This window comes from Rhinolophus ferrumequinum, chromosome 3 (assembly GCF_004115265.2).
Source record: "Rhinolophus ferrumequinum isolate MPI-CBG mRhiFer1 chromosome 3, mRhiFer1_v1.p, whole genome shotgun sequence".
Taxonomy (NCBI): Eukaryota; Metazoa; Chordata; class Mammalia; order Chiroptera; family Rhinolophidae; genus Rhinolophus; species Rhinolophus ferrumequinum.
In genome coordinates, this window is record NC_046286.1 from 91,117,155 (window position 1) to 91,138,391 (window position 21,237).

A 21,237-nucleotide genomic window follows, 5' to 3' on the forward strand; every position below is an offset into this window, starting at 1 on the left:
ACACTAAAGCATAAATACACAGAGTTTGAAAGGAAAAAGTGGAACAAAACATGGAATATAATTTATAATGTTCCTAGAATAATACTAACAAAATATTTAAGATCTGTGTCGAGAAAATATTAAAACTTTATTGAAGGAATAAAAGAAGACTTAAACAAACGGAGAAGCTCATCGGAAGGAATACTCTAGTTGTAAAATAATCTGTCTCCCTAAAATCTCTCTAAAATAATCTATAAATTCAATACTATTCCAATCAAAATTTTAACAGGATTGTTCATGGAACTGAATAAGCTGAACCTAAAATTTATATGGAAAAAAGAAAGGCCAAGACAGTTTTGAAAAAGAAATATGAAACGGTGGGACATATTTTATTAGTTATCAAAATTATTTGCAAAGCTGTGGAAATTAGAATGGTGTAGTAATTACAAGGGGATAACAAATGGATAAAAAAACAATAATTGGACTCCAGAAACATAAATATGAAGAGAAAGACATTTAATGTGACAAAGGTGACATTACAAACAAACAAATGCAGCAAGTAAAAGATGCTGTGACAACTCTTGTAAACACGGGGAAAAGTGGTCCCTACCTCACAACTAAAATAAATTGCAAACCGGTTAAAGACTTAAATGTGAAAAGCCATGGAAAAATTAAAACTTAGAAGAAAGTGATATAGGTAGTATCTGTAAGACCTGGGCAATGTGTGCTTAAAATAGCATACACACAAAAGCCCAAGCTACATAGGAAAGGAGTAAAAGTTTTGTACAACACACTTACCAAACAGTTAAAAGACAAACCCCATCCACCAGGTGCTGATGGGTAATAATACAAGATTCAGAATAATTTTTATAGTGTCTTTCTTTTTAAAAACAGTGACTCCCTTCGCACCCCAAATTCCTTATGTCTTACAGGTGTATTTTATGAACATAAAGAAAAAATATGGAAAAATACGTTGTTCCAGGCTTTTTGTATGACTTATGAAGAGAGTAAATTTTTGAAGAAAGACAAACATAATAAAAAACTAATAAAAACATTTGAGATAGCAAATGTGCATAAATGCATAAATTATGTCATTTGTGTATGTATATATGTATCTGTGTGTGGGTGTGTGTATACACACACCCATACACACAACACAGACACCTACACATATATGGGGAGAGAGATTAAAAGTTCTTAAATAATAAAAGAGACATAAGCCATAGACTGGAAGCTATTTAGAGTACACCTATTCAGTAAAGTACAATAAATGACAATCTATTATAAAAATGGAAAAATGTAGTTAATAGTTGCTAATAAGTATCAGGTTACTTTTTTCCCCCATAATATTTGTTATAGAAAAAACGCTGGCATCTTCATTACTCAAAGTAAGATCATTAAAAACAGAACTTTAAGAAATCTCCCATACAACAGGGAACAGTTTTTTCAGATGTTATTATTTCTGTAGTTGATATTCCTGTTTGATATTCACTATTTCACGTATTGATACTTAGTTGGTATTTAGTTTTTTTGATAGTCATTGATGTTATATTAAGGTCTCATTTCACAAGAAAGGTGAACATGATTTATTTGGACACATTTCCAAACGTTTTTAAATGTTTTATATTAATTGAGTAATAATTAATAAAAATATAATAAATCAATACAAATCTAAAATGACCTTCAAAGATCTGTGAAGCTTATTTTTTGAAACATTTATTACATTTTACTGCTGGGTTATATTAATAGATATGATGAAGATTTTTCTAAAGTAGCTGTGACAGTTTATTAGAAAGAGATGTGGGACTACAAACAGGAAATCTTTTGAACAGATTTATAAATTGCTTTTATCTGACTGCTGTTAGTACCAAATAATATCTACTTCATTTTCATTTTCTTGTGCATTAATTTGTTAGATAAATATTGATTGAGCTTCTGGTCCATGAAAATACTGTGATAAATTCTGGAGAGACAGAAATTATAATGGTCTAAGGGAAATGAAATGGCATCAGGGTTCTAAAGCATAAAAATAGAGGGTAAGCCCCAAGTGTGCAAGTGCTTTTCAAATCTATGCTTGTGGCACAATGCTAATGTTTCATTGGCCAATGCAAATCACATGATCAATCCTAGAGTCAGTGTGGGGGAACTATACAAGGGTGGTTGCAGGGAAGAGAGGAGAACTGTTGGGGTTCATGACTGTAGTAATTTTCCACATGTGATATTTAGTTCATAGTTGAAGCTTTCTATTTATTTTCAATGTATTTTCTTTCACAACTGTTGATTGAACTCTTAATTTTGAAATATCGTTGTTGCAAAGCTCCTCAGTGTCGTTTGTTTCATGACTCCTTTTACTGCAAAATATTAGGGTTCTGTCATGGATCGCTTTCTTAGAGTCATTAAACAAATTTATCTTCTCTCTCTCTACATATATACACACACATGTTTACATACACACATATATATGTATGTACACACATGCACACATATATATATCGTGTTTCCCCGAAAATAAGACTTAGCCAGACAATCAGCTCTAATGCGTCTTTTGGAGCAAAAATTAATATAAGACCCAGTATTACATTGTATTTATGTTATATTATATATATTATATTATATGGGTCTTATATTAATTTTTGCTCCAGAAGACGCATTAAAGTTGATTGTCCGGCTCGGTGTTATTTTTGGGGAAACACAGTATGTACACACATAATATGTATGTATAGTTTTAAGTGCTCTAATTGCATTACTTCTTTTAAGTAATTAATATTACTTTTTCATCATTTATATTAAAAGGTATCATAGTTATTCATTAATTATTTTATTCTTTAAACTTTCAGCAAAAAAGGCTAAGATTCTTGTTTTGTAAATGAGGAAATAAGGTCATGTTTATATAACAAATTGAAAGAACACTGTTAAATAGGAGGTCTGACAATTAAGTTCGCAAACTTGCCACTGTGTGCTTACATTGGCAGCACTGTACAACCAGCTCGGTAAGGTTTCATAACCTTAGTATATCAGTGTCTCACAGCTGCGTTTGTGTCAATGTGTGGTCGTGTCCTGAGTCATTATTGTTGTTGGGTGTTTTTGTGTGCTGTCGCAAGAATGTCTGAGCTTGAATTAGAGCAACAAACAAACATTAAATTTCTTATTAAACTTGGCAAGAGTGGAAGGGAAATCAGGGACATGTTAGTCCAAATTTATGGGGATAATGCCATAAAGAAAAGGGCAGTGTACAAATGGATTAAACGTTCTGAGGGGAGAGAACACGCGTTACTGATGAAGAGAGGTCAGGGTGGCCAGTAACAAGCAGAACTAATGAAAACATTGCAAACATTTGTCGAATTGTGCATCAAAATCATCGACTGACTGTGAGAAGCGTAGCAGACCAAGTAAACATCAATAGAAAAACAGGAAAATCTTAAAACTGAAAATCATGACGTGAGAAATGTGCGTGCCAAAATGGTCCCAAAGGAGCTCAAGGATGAACAAAAGCGAGGAGAGTCAAAGTTTGCCAAGACCGTTTGGAAAGGCAAAACAATGTTTTGGGCCCTGTTATCACTGGTGATGGTTTGGGCTGTGTTATATGAAACATGGATGTACAAATACAACCCTGAAACAAAGTGTCAAAGTGCACAATAGAAGTCAGCCAATTCTCCATGACCAAAACAGTTCTGTCAGTCCAAATCACGAGTTAAATCAATGTTGCTAACCTTTTTTGATATCAGAGGGATTATTCATTATGAACTTGTACCAACTGGACAAACAGTTAACCAAGTTTACTATTTGGAAGTGCTGAAAAGGCTGCATAGTTAGACAAAAACGTCCTGAACTTTTCGCCAATTCTTGGCTCTTGCATCACGACAATGCACTGGCTCACACGGCACTGTCTATAAGGGAGTTTATAGCCAGTAAACAAATAACTGTATTGGAACACCTTCCCTACTCACTGATCTGGCCCCCAATGTCTTCCTTCTTTACCCAAAGATAAAGAAAATATTGAAAGGAAGACATTTTGATGACATTCAGGACATCAAGGGTAATACAATGACAGCTCTGATGGCCATTCCAGCAAAAGAGTTCCAAAATTGCTTTGAAGGGTGGACTAGGTGCTGGCGGCGTTGCATAGCTTCCTAAGGGGGGTACTTTGAAGGTGACCATAGTGATATTCAGCAATAAGTTATGTAGCACTTTTTCTAGAATGAATTCGTGAACTTAAATGTCAGACCTCTGTGTAATAAGTCCTGTTTGTCTCAATTATCAGTTTTACACTCGTTTTAGTTAGTTTCCTAGTAGTATGTTTTGGGGAATTACAATTTCTTGTCCTTTCCTAAATCACTGGTATGGTGTTATTTTATTTGATTGCGACATGGAATTTGTTTCATCACTATTCCTATTGCCATATGTTCAGAGCCATTAAAATTTGCTAGTTAAGAAATTGTCAAGTTAATTGTGCTACATAATGATGTGTTAGGGATTTTTAAACTTGGTGGTACATTGCACCAATACAGTCCTATGATTTGTACTTTTTAAAGAAGTGTATAAGACTATTCTAGGGATAATATTAAAGTTATGGTATCAAAATAATTAAGTGAATATTTTAAGTTCTTAAAATATTGTTCTCACTTATGAAAAATATAAAGATGCTTAAAATTTCTGAGCATGCTAGTTGGTTTTATAGTTAGTTGACTGAGAAAAAATAATCATAGAATGGAGGCTAATGTTGAGAAAATGAGGCGGGGAAACATTTTATAAATTTTTCTGACAGTGAAAATTTTATTCTTGCTCTGTTTCTTTAAATATTTGAGAAATGGTTGCCATATGCTGTTCCTGTGCTGGAACAGAAAATGTATGGTATATATCTAAAATTTCTGCCTTTAAGTAGTTAAATAAAAAATTTTTAAGCGTATCATTAAAATAATTTTGTTAGTGTTGACATCCAAGAGGGATCCTGCAATTATATTAAGCACGTCAGTAGCTCCTGCTTTTATAGAGTGAAGAATAATGGAGAACTGCAAAATAGCAGAACAGAGTAGGAAGTTGGATATTTTTGGGTTTGGGGTTTTTTTTTTTTTTGGCTTATTTAGAAAATTTTTTTGAATTTTCCAAACTTTTAGAAATATTCAAGTTTTAGTTTAAGGCACATTTGAAATGAAATACTTGCTTTTATTATATTTATTGCATTGTTTATTATATATTTGGTATGCTATTTCTTTTATTTTTGTATTTTAGATTCCACATATAAGCAAGAGATCATACAATAATTGTTTTTCTCTGCCTGACTTATTAGCATAATTCCCTCTAGATATAGCCATGTTGTTGCAAGTAAGATTTCATTCTTTTTTATGGCTCAGTAATACACATACCATATCTTTTTTATTTGTCCATCTATGGACACAGGTTGTTTCCACGTCTTGGCTATTGTAAGTAATGCTGCAATGAACATGGGGGGTGCATATATCTTTTTGAGTCATTGTTTTCATTTCCTTCAGATAATTACCCAGAAGTGGAATTGCTAGACCATATAGTAGATCTTTTTAATTTTTTGAGGAACCTCCATACTGTTTTTCATTGTGGCTGCACCAATTTATTAGGTTGGTGCAATAGTAATTGCGGTTTTTGCAACCTTTTAAACTACAATTACTTTTGCACCAACCTAATACATTCCCACCAATGGGGCACAATTGTTCCCTTTTCTCTACTACTTTTATTTACTTCATGTAGTTTAAATTTGCTTATAACTTGTAATTAGTAGACTGTCACTTAGTTTTAATAATAATTAGCTAACATTTATTGAACACTTACCTATGTTGGCCCCATTTTTAAGCATCTACCGGGCTTTGTCGTATTTGATCCTTAGGTAAACACTGTGAGGTAGGTGTGCTTTACTTCTTAGAAACTCAGCCTCTGAAAGATTGAGTGATTTAAGTAAAGTCATATGCTAGTGAATGACAGAGCTGGAAATTAAATCCAGGCAGTCTAACTCCAGAGCTTGTTAGATTAATCTGTTTTCACAATTCCTAAATCTACAATTCTCTGAAGACAAAAAAATTTACAGCAGTTTTATTGAGGTATAATTGACAAATAATAAACTGCATAAATTTAAATGTACAATTTGGTAAGTTTTAACACATGTACATACACCTGTGAAACTGTCACCATAATCAAGATAAGGAACCCACCCGTCACGTCAAAATGTTTCCTTGTAATCCCTTCTGTCTCTGTTACTAGCTTCTGCACCCATAATTTCCAGGCAACCATTGATCTGCTTTCTGTTATAGTAGATTAGTTTGCCCTTTCTATTGTATATAAATTGTTTATAAATGGAATCATACTACCATAGTTTCTGGCTCTGGCTCTGTGACCTTTGGGAAGTCTGTTAACATTTCTGAACTTCAGCATACTCTTCTCTTTATAGAGATAATAACTAAAGTCCTGGAAATTGTGATGTGCTATATATACATATGTGATTATAGTAAATATAAATCTGGGAATGTTATTTAATTGGTATGGTAGAACAGAAAGAATTTTAGATTAGAGTAGTATTCCCCAACATATATTTCACAAATACTAATTTTTTAATGAGTTGTTTGGTGGAAAAGTATGTTATAGTCAAAGAAGTTTTAGAAATACTGAATTAAAGTTGAACATTTTCTTCACTGCAAGACTTCTTAACCTTTATCTTAACCTTTAGTGTATGTTATGGATCTCTAAGAGGAAGGAACACACACACACACACACACACACACACACACACACACACAAAACAGTGTCCTTTTTTTCTGGTTTCTTTCTCCTGTAAGGATTTTGAGATTCATCAGTGTTGTTGCATGTTTCAATAGTCTGTTTTTTGTTTTGTTTTGTCTTGTTTTTACTTCTGAATAGTATTCTAAGTGTGTAACAATTTGTTCATCCATTTACTTGTTGATGGACATGGTCATTTGGATTGTTTCTGGTTTTTGGCTATTACAAAGCTGCTATCGACATTTGTGTACAAGTCTTTTTATAGGCATGTGCTTTTCTTTCTTTGGGTAAATACAAAGCAATGGAGTGGGTTGATCATATGGTGCGTGTATGTTTAACTTTTTAAGAAATTATTAGTGACTGTAGTTAATAATACTGTGTTGTATATTTGAAAGTTGCTAAGAGAGTAAATCTTCAAAGTTCTCATCCCAAGAAAAAAATTTCTAACTACGTGTGCTGATGGATGTTAACTAGACTTATTGTGGTGATCATTTCACCATATATTCATATATGGAATCATTATGTTCACTTAAAACTAATACAGTGTTACATAGCAATTATATCTGAATTTAAAAAATAAACTGCCAAAATTTATACCTCAAAAATACTGTTTATGAGATGCTCCCCCTATATTAAGTAATATAAAAAACATGAATTACGTACCTTTCTAAAATCTAGAAAATTCTGAATTCTGAAACCTCTATGGCCCTGAAGTTTTTCAGAAAAGTACTATAAACTTACTGCCTTATGAAACAATAAGGTACTATAAAATTTTTTTTTGATTCAGTAGACATTTCTGTGCTTTGTTAAATTTACATAAATCCTTTTGAAAGGTGACATGTTATAAAACATTCAACAGAAAATACAGGCAGTGAATCTTAAGTAATTGTTTAAATGAACATTACCTCTAGGAAATAATGAGACTATGAGTTGCATGTACATTTATTTGATAAATGTTTTCATCTTGAAAATTCCCTTTAACGAAATTGTGTGTTGATGGGAATAACAAATGTTCTGTATGCTATATCTTGCCTAATACCCAGTGTTAGTACTGAGAGTTTAACAGTGATTATTATCAGTGTATTATTTGAAGTGGTATTCCATTGAAATTTAAATAGTCTATTTTGAGAAACACAATTGGAGTCTGTGAAAAAAATGAATATTATATTGTTTCATAACATACTATCGTTTTTTCTCCTAAGTCACTGCTACTAAAAAGACAGTTTCCATTTTTTATCTCGAAATCAAATGAGCTGATATAGAAAATGTTTGAAATTGTTGGAATGGTAATAAAATTTAATGCATGCATGTAAATTATTATAATTTCTCAATGAAGGCCTCTCATATCATCAGGACATAGGAGGAGATAGTTCAGTTATATTTCAGTAGGCCTGAAAGCAGAGAGTCTCTACCCTTCCGGAGGCTTACAAATTAGTGAGAAGGATAGATCCTAACCCCTTTAAAGGCCAAGCCTGATAGAGATACAGAAATATTGGGATATCAATTTGAATGAAGGTGGTATTTGAACTTAATCTTGAACAGAATATGAGTCGTAAGAGCATTTTGTCTGGAAGAAATAGTATGTACAGGTATTGAGAGGTATTAGTGTTTAATAACTCCTGAGAAATACATTAGTATGTGGAGGTGATGTGGGTATTGGATTCCTAGTTTGTGGCTGAAAGGTTAAATTTGTGATGTGCCCAAAGTAACACAGTTAGGGGATGACATGGTCAAATTTAAAACATTAGTTGGCCCTCTGGATCCATAGGTTTTGTGTCTGCGGGTTTCACATCTGCAGATTCACAATAGCAGATCGAACATACTCGGGGGAAAATAAAAGACCTACAATGGTTGTGTCAGTACTGAACACGTACAGACTTCTTTTTCCTTGTTATTATTCCCTAAACAATACAATGTAACAACTACCGTATTTTGCCTGGTATAATGCGCTTCCATGTATAATGCGCACCCACGTTTTCAAACTTTCAGGGAAAAATCTTTCGTTTTAACTTTTTAATTCAAATTTTTATTTGTTTGCATTTAGGTACTTGTTTTTTATATTATAAAGGAATTTAGTGTTTATTGAAAATATTATGGCACAAGAAATTTTATGTAACAATTGCAAAACACAAGAATAGACACAAGATACAAGAAATTTTATGTATTGGTAATAAATTTACGATATTTACGCATAATAGAAGAAGGCCAAGAACTCTTCATGGTTGCAAGTTTGTCATAAGTTCAACAAAACCGATTATTGTATTCCAGGGTATTTTGCATATGGATATTGTTATTGGTTTCTACAGTTACACTTGTAACTCATAAACATAAATAAAAGAATTAAAAACGTTTACATAAACATAGAATTAGTACTACCTGTGTATAATACACATTCTTATTTTTCCCTCACAAATTTGGGCAAAAAAGTGTGCATTATACATGGAAAAGTACGGTATTTAAATAACATTTACATTGCATTAGGTATCATAAGTAATCTAGATATAATTTGAAATATACAAGCAGATGTGCGTAGGTTATGTGCAAATACCACATGCCATATTATATAAGGGACTTGATGAACATCCATGGATTTTGGTATCCTTGGGGGATTAGTTCCAGGATCCCCCAAGGATACTGAGAGACAACTGCACTAACTTCAAAACTCAACTTCTTTCTATCATGCCATGTTATTTATTATACATCCTTATGTTTGAATAAGCATAAGTTGAATTAGCGTAATTAAATATTAATCACAATTAATAGATAAATATGGTGGTTGCATATCATAATTAGCAGAATTAAATATTAATCCCAATAAATAGGTAAATTTGATGGTTGTGTGTAATTTTTCCATTTCCTAAATAACATATATCATGATTAACCCTCTAAAACAATAAAATTTACCAGACATTTTTTCTAAGTTTTTAAATATATTTTCTCTTGCAGGGTTACATTTTGCCATCTGCCTTTCCAGAGTAAGTGGCTCTATGTGGGCACTGAACGAGGTAATATACATATTGTCAATGTGGAGTCCTTCTCACTCTCAGGCTACGTCATTATGTGGAATAAAGCCATTGAACTGTGAGTTTAAGCAAATATTCCATCTCTGAAAGTATCATTACCATATATGACAATATCATTATACAAGTATAATAACTAATCATTAAACCCATATTGAATTACCTGTGTCAGACATTCTTGATATTAAATACAGATTTATTAGTCTTTTGTGAGTATTATCCTATTGGCAGTTCATGAATTTAAATGCTTCATATATGTATATAGATAGATACACAGGTATGCATATATTCACATATATATATAAACTGTGGCACAAGTTTAATGAAACAATTACTCTTATTAGGTGAAGAACACCCTTTTCTTTATCTTCAAATTATTTTTCTTTCAAATGCTTGTTATACCTCACTAAATTTCATGACCTAGTGTTTGGAAAATGTGGATCTGCACCACTACTTATATGTTTTAATAATTAACAAATATAATGTAAATGTTTGCAGTGTAACATCACAAAATTAATTTGCCAATTACTTTTCCTTAATTTTGATCAAGTTTTCATTTTACAATAACAACAAAAACTTGGTTGAGCTATAGGGCCCTAAGTATCTTTAGCACTAACTTTTCATTCTGTCTGATCTTTGTATCTTACCTCTTTCTCTTTTTTCTTATATAGACATAAAAGTAAAAATTGAAGGATATTGGCAAGATTTATTTTCATCGTTTTCTTTTGTTTTTAAACAAATAGTTCTGTCTTGTTGCATTCAACAGATTTTAACATCACTTTGATGTAATGATAAATTTGTGACATATTTCTTAAGTAATTTGTTGGTGCAGCTATAATCGTGTATTAAGCCTTTTTTTCCTTCCTGTGGCAAGGATGTTATTATTATATTTTAGTCCCTTGGTACAAAGTCTGGGTTTTCGTGGTCTGTTGTTGAGTTGATCACAGCATCTAGTGGGTAGGTAGGTCTGCTGTAGGTGTGTGTGTGGTTTCACAAATGGCTCTCATGAAGTGGCTGGTCTCTCAAACCTTGGAGTTTATGAATAGGGAAGTGCTTATTTGTACTGTATGGCATCAGTTCAGCACATTCTTATCTGCATGACTTCTTTTTCTCTAAGCAGGTATAGGTAGCATTACTTTTGTTGTTTTTATTAAAAAAAAACAATGGAGTTTTCCTATTTTTGGTGTGAACTGTGAAACTGGAGGAGATGCCCCAATTAGAGGCCAGAATTGGTAAAATGAGATAGGAATATTTTAGATACTACTTTATTTAAAAATATTAACTCTTAGAATTCTACTGTGGGAATAAATTTTCTGTGCGAAAATAGTGAATTGAAGATTCCTATCAGAAAGTGTACTTCGTTGTAAATTTTGCTGACTTGTATCAGTGCAAGAATCACTATTTTTCCTCTGATTCCTATTTGGATCCATATTAAGAACTATACATCTGTTATTGATTACTTGCTGAAATGTTTGCATAAATGTTTATTTCCCATTCATTATTCTTACTGTAATGAATATGTAGTAGTATTGAAAATTTTACTTGAGAAAAAAATCTTACTAACTTTTTCTTTTCTAGGTCGTCTAAATCTCATCCAGGACCTATTGTCCATATAAGTGATAATCCAATGGATGAAGGAAAGGTAGAATTTTTTCTAAAAAATATATTTACTACCTGAATGTGGGAATTTTGATATTTTTTAAAATATGCAAACTATTGCAGAACCACACTTGAAAAGTTGAGATTACTAACAAAGGTTTTATGACTTGTTTATATATTATGAAAAACAAATGAAAGAATTAGAATTATTTGCAATTTTAAAGAAAAAAGACCCTAAAACAAGTAAAGTTTAATAGAAACAATTAAAGGTTATTAATTTGTTGGCTTATTCATAATATTTTCCTGGATTTTCTGATAATCGTAACAAAAACTTTTTGTTTTGAATTCTTTTTAGCACTTTAGTTATATGATTTTTGTAGCAGTTATTTTAAAATGCCATCTGTTAGTTTTTTCTCTGTATCTCATCTCCCCTAAATTTTTTCTTTGTAAATAGCTCAGATGAATAATGTAGAGATTTTTTTAAATTTTACTTAATTTTTTTATACTCTGAAACCAGTTTCATACAGTTCTAGCTATTGTTAATTTAGTTTTGTTAAATGCATTTAAAAATAATAAAATTTCCTTTTCCCTGAATTCTATTTCCTAATCCAAACTAATCTTTCAGGTAGTTCTATTTAATGGTATTTTTCTACATATGTAATTTTATATGTTAGCCTATGTAAATATCAGGAAGTTTATCACTATCAGAAATCAGTGAAGGGAAACTTGTGAATATTGTGAACAAGTTTACCAGGGTTTTCTTGTCCTCACTCAGTGGGAGTGGTCAAGCCTTTATGTTGCTTAACTGTTCTCTTATTTTCCACTGGGAAAACAAAAGGACAGCTGTACTGTTTGGAGTTAGCTTATAATTATACAATTGTGTATTTTGAGAGAAATTTTACATGAAGCAATTTACAGTCACCTATGTCTTCATTTTATTTTCTTTGGTATAGATATTTGTGTAAAAGTTATGTCTTTGGTATGGTAACAGCTATATACGATGTCAGAGGGATAATAGATTGGGAGGGGGCGTTATCCCTTTCTGAGGGGGGTAAATGTCTAACTATTATATTGCTTTGTACATCTGAAACTAAAAATAATAATATGATAATAATAATAATAAAAAGTTAAGCCTTTGGGTGGGAAGGATGGTGGGAGAATTGAAAACTCTTCTTCCTTCTACCTTGAATCAGTCACTAAAGCATTTCAGTCCTTCCTTTGCAATGTCTCTTTTCTGTTTAATCTCATTACGACCACTGTAGTTCAAGGCATTCTTTCATTTCCAGATCGATCTTCCTAGAGTGCCATTTTAATCTTATTGCTCTCCTGTTCAAAAGCTTTCAGTGATTCTGGGGTATCTAACAAATAAAATAACGTTTCCTTAAAGGTAGCCCTAGGTTTCATTATCTTTTAAAACAAAGTGTCTTTACCTGAATGCTATGCTGAAGCAAACAGTTGTTTACCAAATGTGAGCTGCTCTTTGCTGCCTCCATGCCTGTTTATGTGAGTTCCTCTTTTCCAACATTTTCTCTCTCTCCAGTGAATTCCTGCCCACATTTTAAGATTAAATATATATACGTATGTGTGTGTATGCATGTGCGTGTGTGTATATGTATATTCATAATATCTTTCCTGATAATTCAGATAGAAAATGCTTTTTCCCACTTCCAAATTCGTTAGCATCTTATTTGTGTAAGTTTTATGGTATTTACCAGATTGCATTGTATTAGAAATGTGTGCATATGTCAACTCCTTTGAACTTGAAAAACTCTTTGAACACAGAGATAATATTTATGCAGGTTTACATTTCCCTTAACACCTGACATTCAAAGTAGATAGTAACTGCTCAATATATACTTAATTTATTGAATAAATACATCATATATAATTGTTTATGTTTATATCATCCTCATTTTTTGAAACCTGTCATTATATTACTCTTCTTAGTTCCCAGAGTTAATCTCATGCAAACATTTTTGAAATAGGATGCTAGAATAGATTATGTTGTCTAACCTTTAATTTCTAATAGAAAAATCCACTTTAACTACATCAGTGATTCCTATTACCAAAGAGTTGTGTGACAAGAAAGATGTAAGGTGATAGGACAAATTCCTCCAAAGCTGACCTCACGGGTGATGCCACCAAATTAAGCAAAAGTGTTAGCTAAGGACGGTTAGGCATTACTGTAAAATTACTTATGATAGTAATAGTACTAGCAACTATTTATTGAATTCTACTTTGTCAGGTATTGTGCTGACCACTTTACATATACTATTTCATTTGATCCTCCCAAAAAATTTAAATTAGATGTTTTCCCTGTTTTACAGATGATGAGGCAGACATAATATACAACATAATATTGGTTGTATTATGTGGTCCAGAGGTACAAAGCTAGATATTGGTGGAGATGGGATTTTGAACACTGATTTCTCTGATTTGAACCCCAGAGTACTCTTAATTATGGTACATTTCCTCTGTAAGGTATATGAGATGTGATAAAAAAAATACAGTGAATGTTTAAATTTAAAAAATTTATTACAGGAAAAGACACATTGCCATTAATCCTCCTCATAATACTCACCCTTGCTTCAAAAACACTTATCCCATCATTCTTTCCACTTTCTGAAGCAGTTCTGGAAGTCCTCTTTCATGAGTGTCTTTAGTTGCGCTGTCATGGCTGCCTCGATGTCCTAAATCGATTCAAAACGTTTACTTTTTCTGATCATTTTAACTTTGGGGAAGAGCCAGAAGTCGCATGGTGCTAGATCCAGTGCATAAGGTGGATAAGGACACACCGTAATGTTTTTATTTGACAGAACTTGCTATACCAGAAGTGATGTGTGACACAGAGCATTGTCATGATGGAAGATGATTTACAGCACACTTTAAAACACACCTTCTCTCATCTGTAGCTCACACCTAACTTACTGCACCGAACAAGTTGAAACTTGTCACACACTGTTCACACTGTTACTAAGGTTCGATGTGCTTCTTCCCGTACTGACAATCCCTGCCTTTCAGATCGAAGGCATGTGCCAGCAGCTTCGCCATATTTTTTGATCACACCTCGTAGATCAGTTATTGATGTTTTAGAGAGCTGTATTCATATTCAGTGTACTCACTGATGCTTTTTATGACAGAAAATTAAAAGGAAACTAGTCAACACTACATAAATAACTAGAGTTACAAAAGATTGTAGTAAGACTAAGCATTGAAAGAATCTTCGGAATTTAAGTACTATATCTTTAAGTTATTATAACTTCCATTTTTTAATATTTAGGAGATTATGGGGGTTAAAGTCTAACCTGTTGGCACAGATTTCTAACAGTCTTAGGATGTTAGAGCTGGCCTGAAGTTTGCTATAACCCTTTTATGTTATTGAGAGCTGGACGGGTAAAATTATTTCCTTAAAATTACATAGCTACTAAGTGGCAGATCTAAGACCAGAGCTTAGGTTACCTGTGTCCTGAGCAATCCAGTGCTGTTTATACTGTACATCAGTTCTTAAATTTTATACTTTTTCATCTCTTTTTGTATTCCTGGAGTTCTTCTCTTACTTTCCCCATCAGAAAATAACATATCTAAGATATTTGGAAAGAGTAGGTAAAGATGAAGGAAACAAATACCAATTTTCCCCAGGATTATAGTTTATGTAAGAGTGCCTTGGAAAGAAGAGTTTGGGTGAGGGAAATTAACTATGCGTCATGCCAAGGTGGGAAAACCTATTTGTTAGCTTCAGTGACTGGCCCTCCAAATGCACAATAGTCTGAAATCTATTAAATTGCTATTACATTGGAATTACTGGGTCTGCCCCAAACTTTGCTCATATCACAGATTATATGAATGATTATTGACATTCAAATGAGTGACCCAGGTAGGAAGACAGCATGTGCAAAGGCTCAAAGGTAAGAGAGAGCATGAACTGAAATATATACTGGACTGTATTGGATACAAAGTGTGTGGTAAGGGATGAAGCTGGAGAGGGAAGCAGAAGTCAGACAATAATGAATCTTGTAAGTCGTATTACTGAGTTTGGACTTTATCATATAAATAATGGTAAGGTATCAAAAAATTTTAAATAAAAGCATACATTACATGATGAGGTTTGCATTATAGAACTGTTACTCTAGCTACAATATGGAGGAATGTGTTTAAAGGAGCAAGGCTTGGAATCACAGAGACTAGCAGACTAGAAAAGAGATCTTTGTCTTTTTTTTTCAATTATAGTTGACATAATATTACATTAGTTTAGTTTCAGGTGTATAACATAGTGGTTAGATGTGTATATACCTTATAAAGGTATATACACACAAAAAGAGAGCTTTTTGTCTTGAACCAAGAGCAAGGTATTGGTGGTGGAGGAAAGTAAATTAGAGAGATAATAGAATGTAATTTTAAAATTAGTTGATGATTTTACCCGATGGGGGAGAAACTAGAGTTAAGATGACCCCATGTTTTTGCCTGAGCAATTTAATGAATGTTGAGATAAGGAACAGCGAGAGAGACATTGCAATAGAGAATCCCAGAGAAGGAGGGTAGGGAAGAAAATAATGAATTCACTTTTATACGCATGTACTTTGAGGTCCTTGTAGAGTAGGTAATTGGAGATCTGGCCACTGGAATTATGAGCCTGAATCTAATGAGAGGGATCTAGGCTGAATGTAATTTGGCACTAATCAATATGTAGATGAATAAATGAGATTATGTGGTAATGTGTTGAGTTAGGCAGGTTTGTAAACTTTAAAACACATACAAATGTGAATTTGTATTGGTAATTTATTATGTTGTATTAATAAAAATGCACACTCAGGACTTCAAAATGGTACTGTTCCCTTTTTCAAAAAACAGTTGTTAGATGTTGAGTCCCGATCATCAAAGCATATACATATGTAATGCAGTATTTTCATTTGTCATCCATGTGATTAGTAATTAGCAGCACAAATATTTAAGGGTGTATTATAATTTTGTACTTGAACCATATTACTGATAATAGTTACCTTTATTTTTAGCAAATAAATGTTTCATATGATTAATAGTATTCCTAAGTAATGAAGCCTTTTTTTTCATTTTTAATTACAGCTTTTGGTTGGCTATGAATCTGGAACAGTAGTGTTATGGGACCTCAAATCAAAGAAAGCCGACTACCGATACACGTATGATGAGGTAATAACATTTATTTTTGCTAATCAAAAGATGTTATTATTTCTCTAGTTCAGAGCAGCTTCTCTAAGAATTGAATTAGCTTTAGTTTAGGCAACCTATGTAACTGCAATAAAACACACAACTTTTTTTCCCTATAATAGATAATATATAATACCTCAAAAGACACAAAAAATCTTTTTCCCACCCAGGCATTTGGCCATCCAGTTCCCTTACCCCAGGTACCATACCAGTGTTAGCAGTTTTTCATGTATTTGTCCAGAAATATTCTGTAGTTTTACAAGCAAATGAATAAATGTGTTCAATCTTTCATACAAATGTTTTTTAGTATACTGTAGACTTTTATAGTTTGCTTGCTTTAAAATCCAAAAATACATTGATTTTGATTGATTGGTAAGTCTTTTAAGTCTCTTTTAATATGAAGCCCTCTCCTTTCACTCTTTGGACTTTCTTACCTTACCTTATTTTTTGCCATTTATTTGTTGAAGATAGGAGAGTCTCCCAAAGAATCGATCTTTCTGGCTGCATCCCTATTGGGTTTAACATCTTTTTTTGCCCTTATATTTCGTATAATTTGGGTAGTTTACTGAGGCTCAATCAAATTCAGGTTCATTTGTCATGTTCAGCAAGATTGCTTCATAGGTGATGCTGATGCTCTTTTATCAGGTGGATGTTAGAGTCGGTGATATTAACAGTCAGTGACGTTTATAGCCTAGATCAGTTAGTGCAGAGTGGTTGCAAAATGGGGATGTTCTAATTCTATTAATTCCTTCTCTATTTTTATTAGCTAGGATATTTTAGTGAAAAGAAAGATTCCCAATTATCTACTATTTGATTAACAGTAGTACAGTTCATATAGGAAAGGTAGGATAAATGCTTTATTCTTTCCTTTTATTTTAGTATTTAAAGAGGTTGTTTTGTAGTAATCTCAAAGGAGACCAATTTGTTCTTGTTTTTAGTTTTACTGTGTACTCAAAAATTTAAACCTATTTGATGTGCTTCAATACATTGAAATTATCTTTATTGATTTTCAAATTGTTTCATCTTTGGTCAGTGAACCTCCTTTAGTCAGTTCCTGAGTCCTTTGGTTATAATAGTTTTGGATAGCTTCCTTACTACCTGTTATAACAAAGTATACCTATTAATCTTGTATATTTCTGTCCCAAACTTAGACTAAGATCTTTTCCTATGAAACTATGGCTTCTCTCGGTGTATAATGGTATATGGTAACATACTTTGGATACGAAGAGTATTCATGATTTCCAGTTCAATGAAAAGAGCCAAGACATCTTGTAGCTTATAAGGCGAGGTACCAGACAGTAGAGGACTGCCTAGGGAAAGAGTTTTCATAGTCTGTAGGGAGCTCCCCACCCCTGTCTTCAGTAGAATACTGATTAGTGCATGGGTGTGAGGCTTACAAAAAATCTTCTGAAAAGAAGTAGGTAGGTGAAACAATTCCCATAGTACACACAGGGCTAAGAATAGTTCACATTCCCAACAGAATGGAGAAAACTTATAATGCACAGTGTATCAGGAAAAGCATTCACAAAAGTATTGCCTCTGTAGTGGGCCCAAACTAGCCCTACAGTAAAGACTGGCCTATCAAGCCTAACAAAGCTAAAAAAGAGACCTTGAAAAGTACAAACTATTTCCAATTAATATAACTACATTCCAGAAAAAAGGTTCAAAAATATTTAACAGAATGTAGTAATCCACCATAAATTTCACAATGGCTGGCATCCAAATAAAAATTTGTGAGGCATGCACAGAAGCCAGAAAATATTCAAAATGAGGAGGAAATGTACTCAATAGAAACAGACTCGGAAATGATACACATGATAGAATTAGTAAAAAAGGATATTGAAACAAATACAGTCATGCGTCACATAATGATGTTTTGGTCAATGAACGATGGCATATGCAATTGCCATATACCGTATAGCCTAGGTATGTAGTAGGCTGTGCCATGTAGATTTGTATAAGGACACGGAAGAACACGTTTACAGTACTGAAAGAAAAAATTGTCAACCTAGAATTTTATATCTAGCAAAATATTTTCTTCAAAAACAAGGGCAAAATACTTTTACACACATAGGAAACTCAAAAAACTCATCACTTGCAGACCTTCACTACAAGACATGTTAAAAGAAGTCCTTTATACAGAAGGCAAAGGATATGAGGTGGAAATTTGGATTTACTCAATGGAATGAAGAATGCCAAAAATGGTAGATGAGTAGATACACACAAAAGTTTTTCTTTTTTTCTTACATATTTTAATTCTCTTTAAGTGATAATTAAATTGTGCAAACCAAACGTAATAAAATGCATTGTAGGATTCATGGCATGTAGAATTAAAATGTATACAATAATAGCACAACAGTCAGGGGAGAGAGATGTTGTAAGGTTATTATATTGTCCCTGAAGTGGCATAATAGTACTTGAAGGTAGAGTATAATAAGATAATGATGTATATTGCAAATCCTAAAGGAGACACCAGAATAATAATAGTATCCCAAATAGTTGAGACAATATGGAAATAAAATGAAATTTAAACAATATTCAATCCAAAAGGAGGCAGAAGAGGAAAAAAGGAACAAAGAATAGATGGGAGAAATAGGAAAAAAAAAAATCAAGATTGTAATTTAAACCCTACTCTGTCAATAATCATATTAAATGTAAATGGTTTAAACACCCCAATTAAAAGGCAAAGATTGAAAATATGGATTAAAAAGCAAGGTCCAACTATACGAGTATGCTATCTAAGAAATGCACTTTAAATAAAAGACACAGTTATGTTAGGAAAAAACAGGTGAGAAAAGAAAAAGTAATGTTAGCACTAATCAAACAAATAGCTGAAATGGCTTCGTTAATATCAGCAAAGTAAATATCAGAGCACTCCACTTAAGAACAGAATACACATCCTTTTCAAGTACCCATGGAGCATGCACCAAGACAGACCATATATTGTGCCATAAAATCAATCTCAATAAGTTTTAAGAAATTGAAATCATAAAAAAATTATTATAATAGAATTAAATTAGAAATCAATAAAATGATAGATGAAAAATCTATGAACATTTGAAAGTAAAAAAAACATACTTTTAAATGACCCATGGGTCGAAGAAGAAATATAAGAAACAAAGTATTTTGAATGGAAAAATAGTATTAAAATATGACATATTGAAGTATATGGAATGTTGTTGAAGCATCCATGATAGCATTTAATGCTTATATTAGAAAACAAGAGATGTCTCAAATCAATGGGCTCAGCTTCCAGCGTGAGAAACAAGAAGAGCAAATTAAATCCAGAGTAAGCTGAAGAATTGAAATAATAACAGAAATCAATGAAACAAATAACAGAAAAACATTTGAAAAAGTTGGAAAAATTAAAAGCTTAACTTTGTGAAGTTTAATAAAATTGATAATCACATAACCAGAGTGATGCGAAAGAAAGAAAGATATAAATTACCCATATCAGGCATGGGAAATGAGATACCACTTCAATTTCTGCAGAAATACAAAGGGACTGATAAGGAAATATGTACTACTTAATGCCGGTAAATTCAACAACTTCGATGAAATGGAAAATTCGTTCGAAGACATTAAATTCCTTGAAAGTACCAAAGCTCACTCTAGAAGAAATAGCTTACCTGAGTAGCTGTATATTTACTAAAGTAATCGAATTTTTAATGAAAAAATTTCCCACAAAGAAAATTCCCGGCGCAGAGGGCTCACTGGTGAATTTTACCAAATACAACCCATGTACCCAAACTCTTCCCAAAAATAGAAGCGGAGGGCATACTTCTCAACTCATCCTATGAGGCCAGTATTATCTTGATACTAAAACCAGACAAAGAAATTATAGGACAACTACAGACTAATGAATAAAATGCATCAGAGATGCAAAGTCATAAAATGTATTCTTAATAAATATTAATATGCATAATGACTAGATATTATGTTTAATGGTGCTGTAAATGTAAGATCTAACTTCTAAATTGACTTGTAAACTGAGTAAAAGTTTCTGGCTCTATTTCAATGAGTTCATGCTGTTTTATAATATCATGCTTTTGGTTCATATATAAATGTTTTATATTTGAATCTTAATGCATATTTTACCAAGTGTACAATTTTAGACATTCAAGAAATTATTATAGGAATAATTCTCACTCAATAGTAAGAGTTAAAAAATTTAAGGCCTGTTATAATATAAAAGATTATTCCTGTTTCTCCCACTTCAATATTTACATTCTGTTCAGTGGTTTATTACTCCAGCCAAATTCAGTTTTATTACACTTACACAAACATATTAAGTGGCATTATAATATCAATTCAGAACATTTCTAATATAGTAAAAGTTCTGCTTGCTACAGCTTTAATTGTTCACTTGGTCTCTAGAGGGTGATTCGGATGGATGGGAGTAATGGGAACAAAAGTTCATCTTAACCCTTAAGCTTTTGTTGCTTTGTAACCAGAGTTAGTACTTCTCTTATTGAAAAACTTTTTTTCTCATGCTGTCATGTCTAAATGATAGCTTTTGAGTGTTCTTGGGTAGGATTCCTAATTTTCTACAGATATTTTCTGCATATGCTATTTCAATCTACAAAAGTTATGTTTTTTCAATAGACAAAATTTCATTTAGGCTATAATCAGTATTAAAACATCAGTATTCTTTTAATAGTAACCAAAGTGTTGGAAGAAATGAAATACAGCATTGTTGATGTTTTAAGACAAAAAT

General features: G+C 32.4%; 1 protein-coding gene across 4 annotated transcripts in view; it reads left to right on the plus strand.

The window, feature by feature from the left end:
* STXBP5 (syntaxin binding protein 5) overlaps positions 1-21,237 on the plus strand; it is a 163,678-nt gene that overhangs the window by 40,824 nt on the left and 101,617 nt on the right. For all 4 annotated transcript variants that reach the window (XM_033098940.1, XM_033098931.1, XM_033098951.1 and 1 more), the window contains exons 5-7: positions 9,667-9,801; positions 11,319-11,382; positions 16,419-16,502. In XM_033098940.1, the coding sequence (XP_032954831.1) occupies positions 9,667-9,801; positions 11,319-11,382; positions 16,419-16,502 (283 nt within the window). The remainder of the gene's footprint in view (positions 1-9,666; positions 9,802-11,318; positions 11,383-16,418; positions 16,503-21,237) is intronic.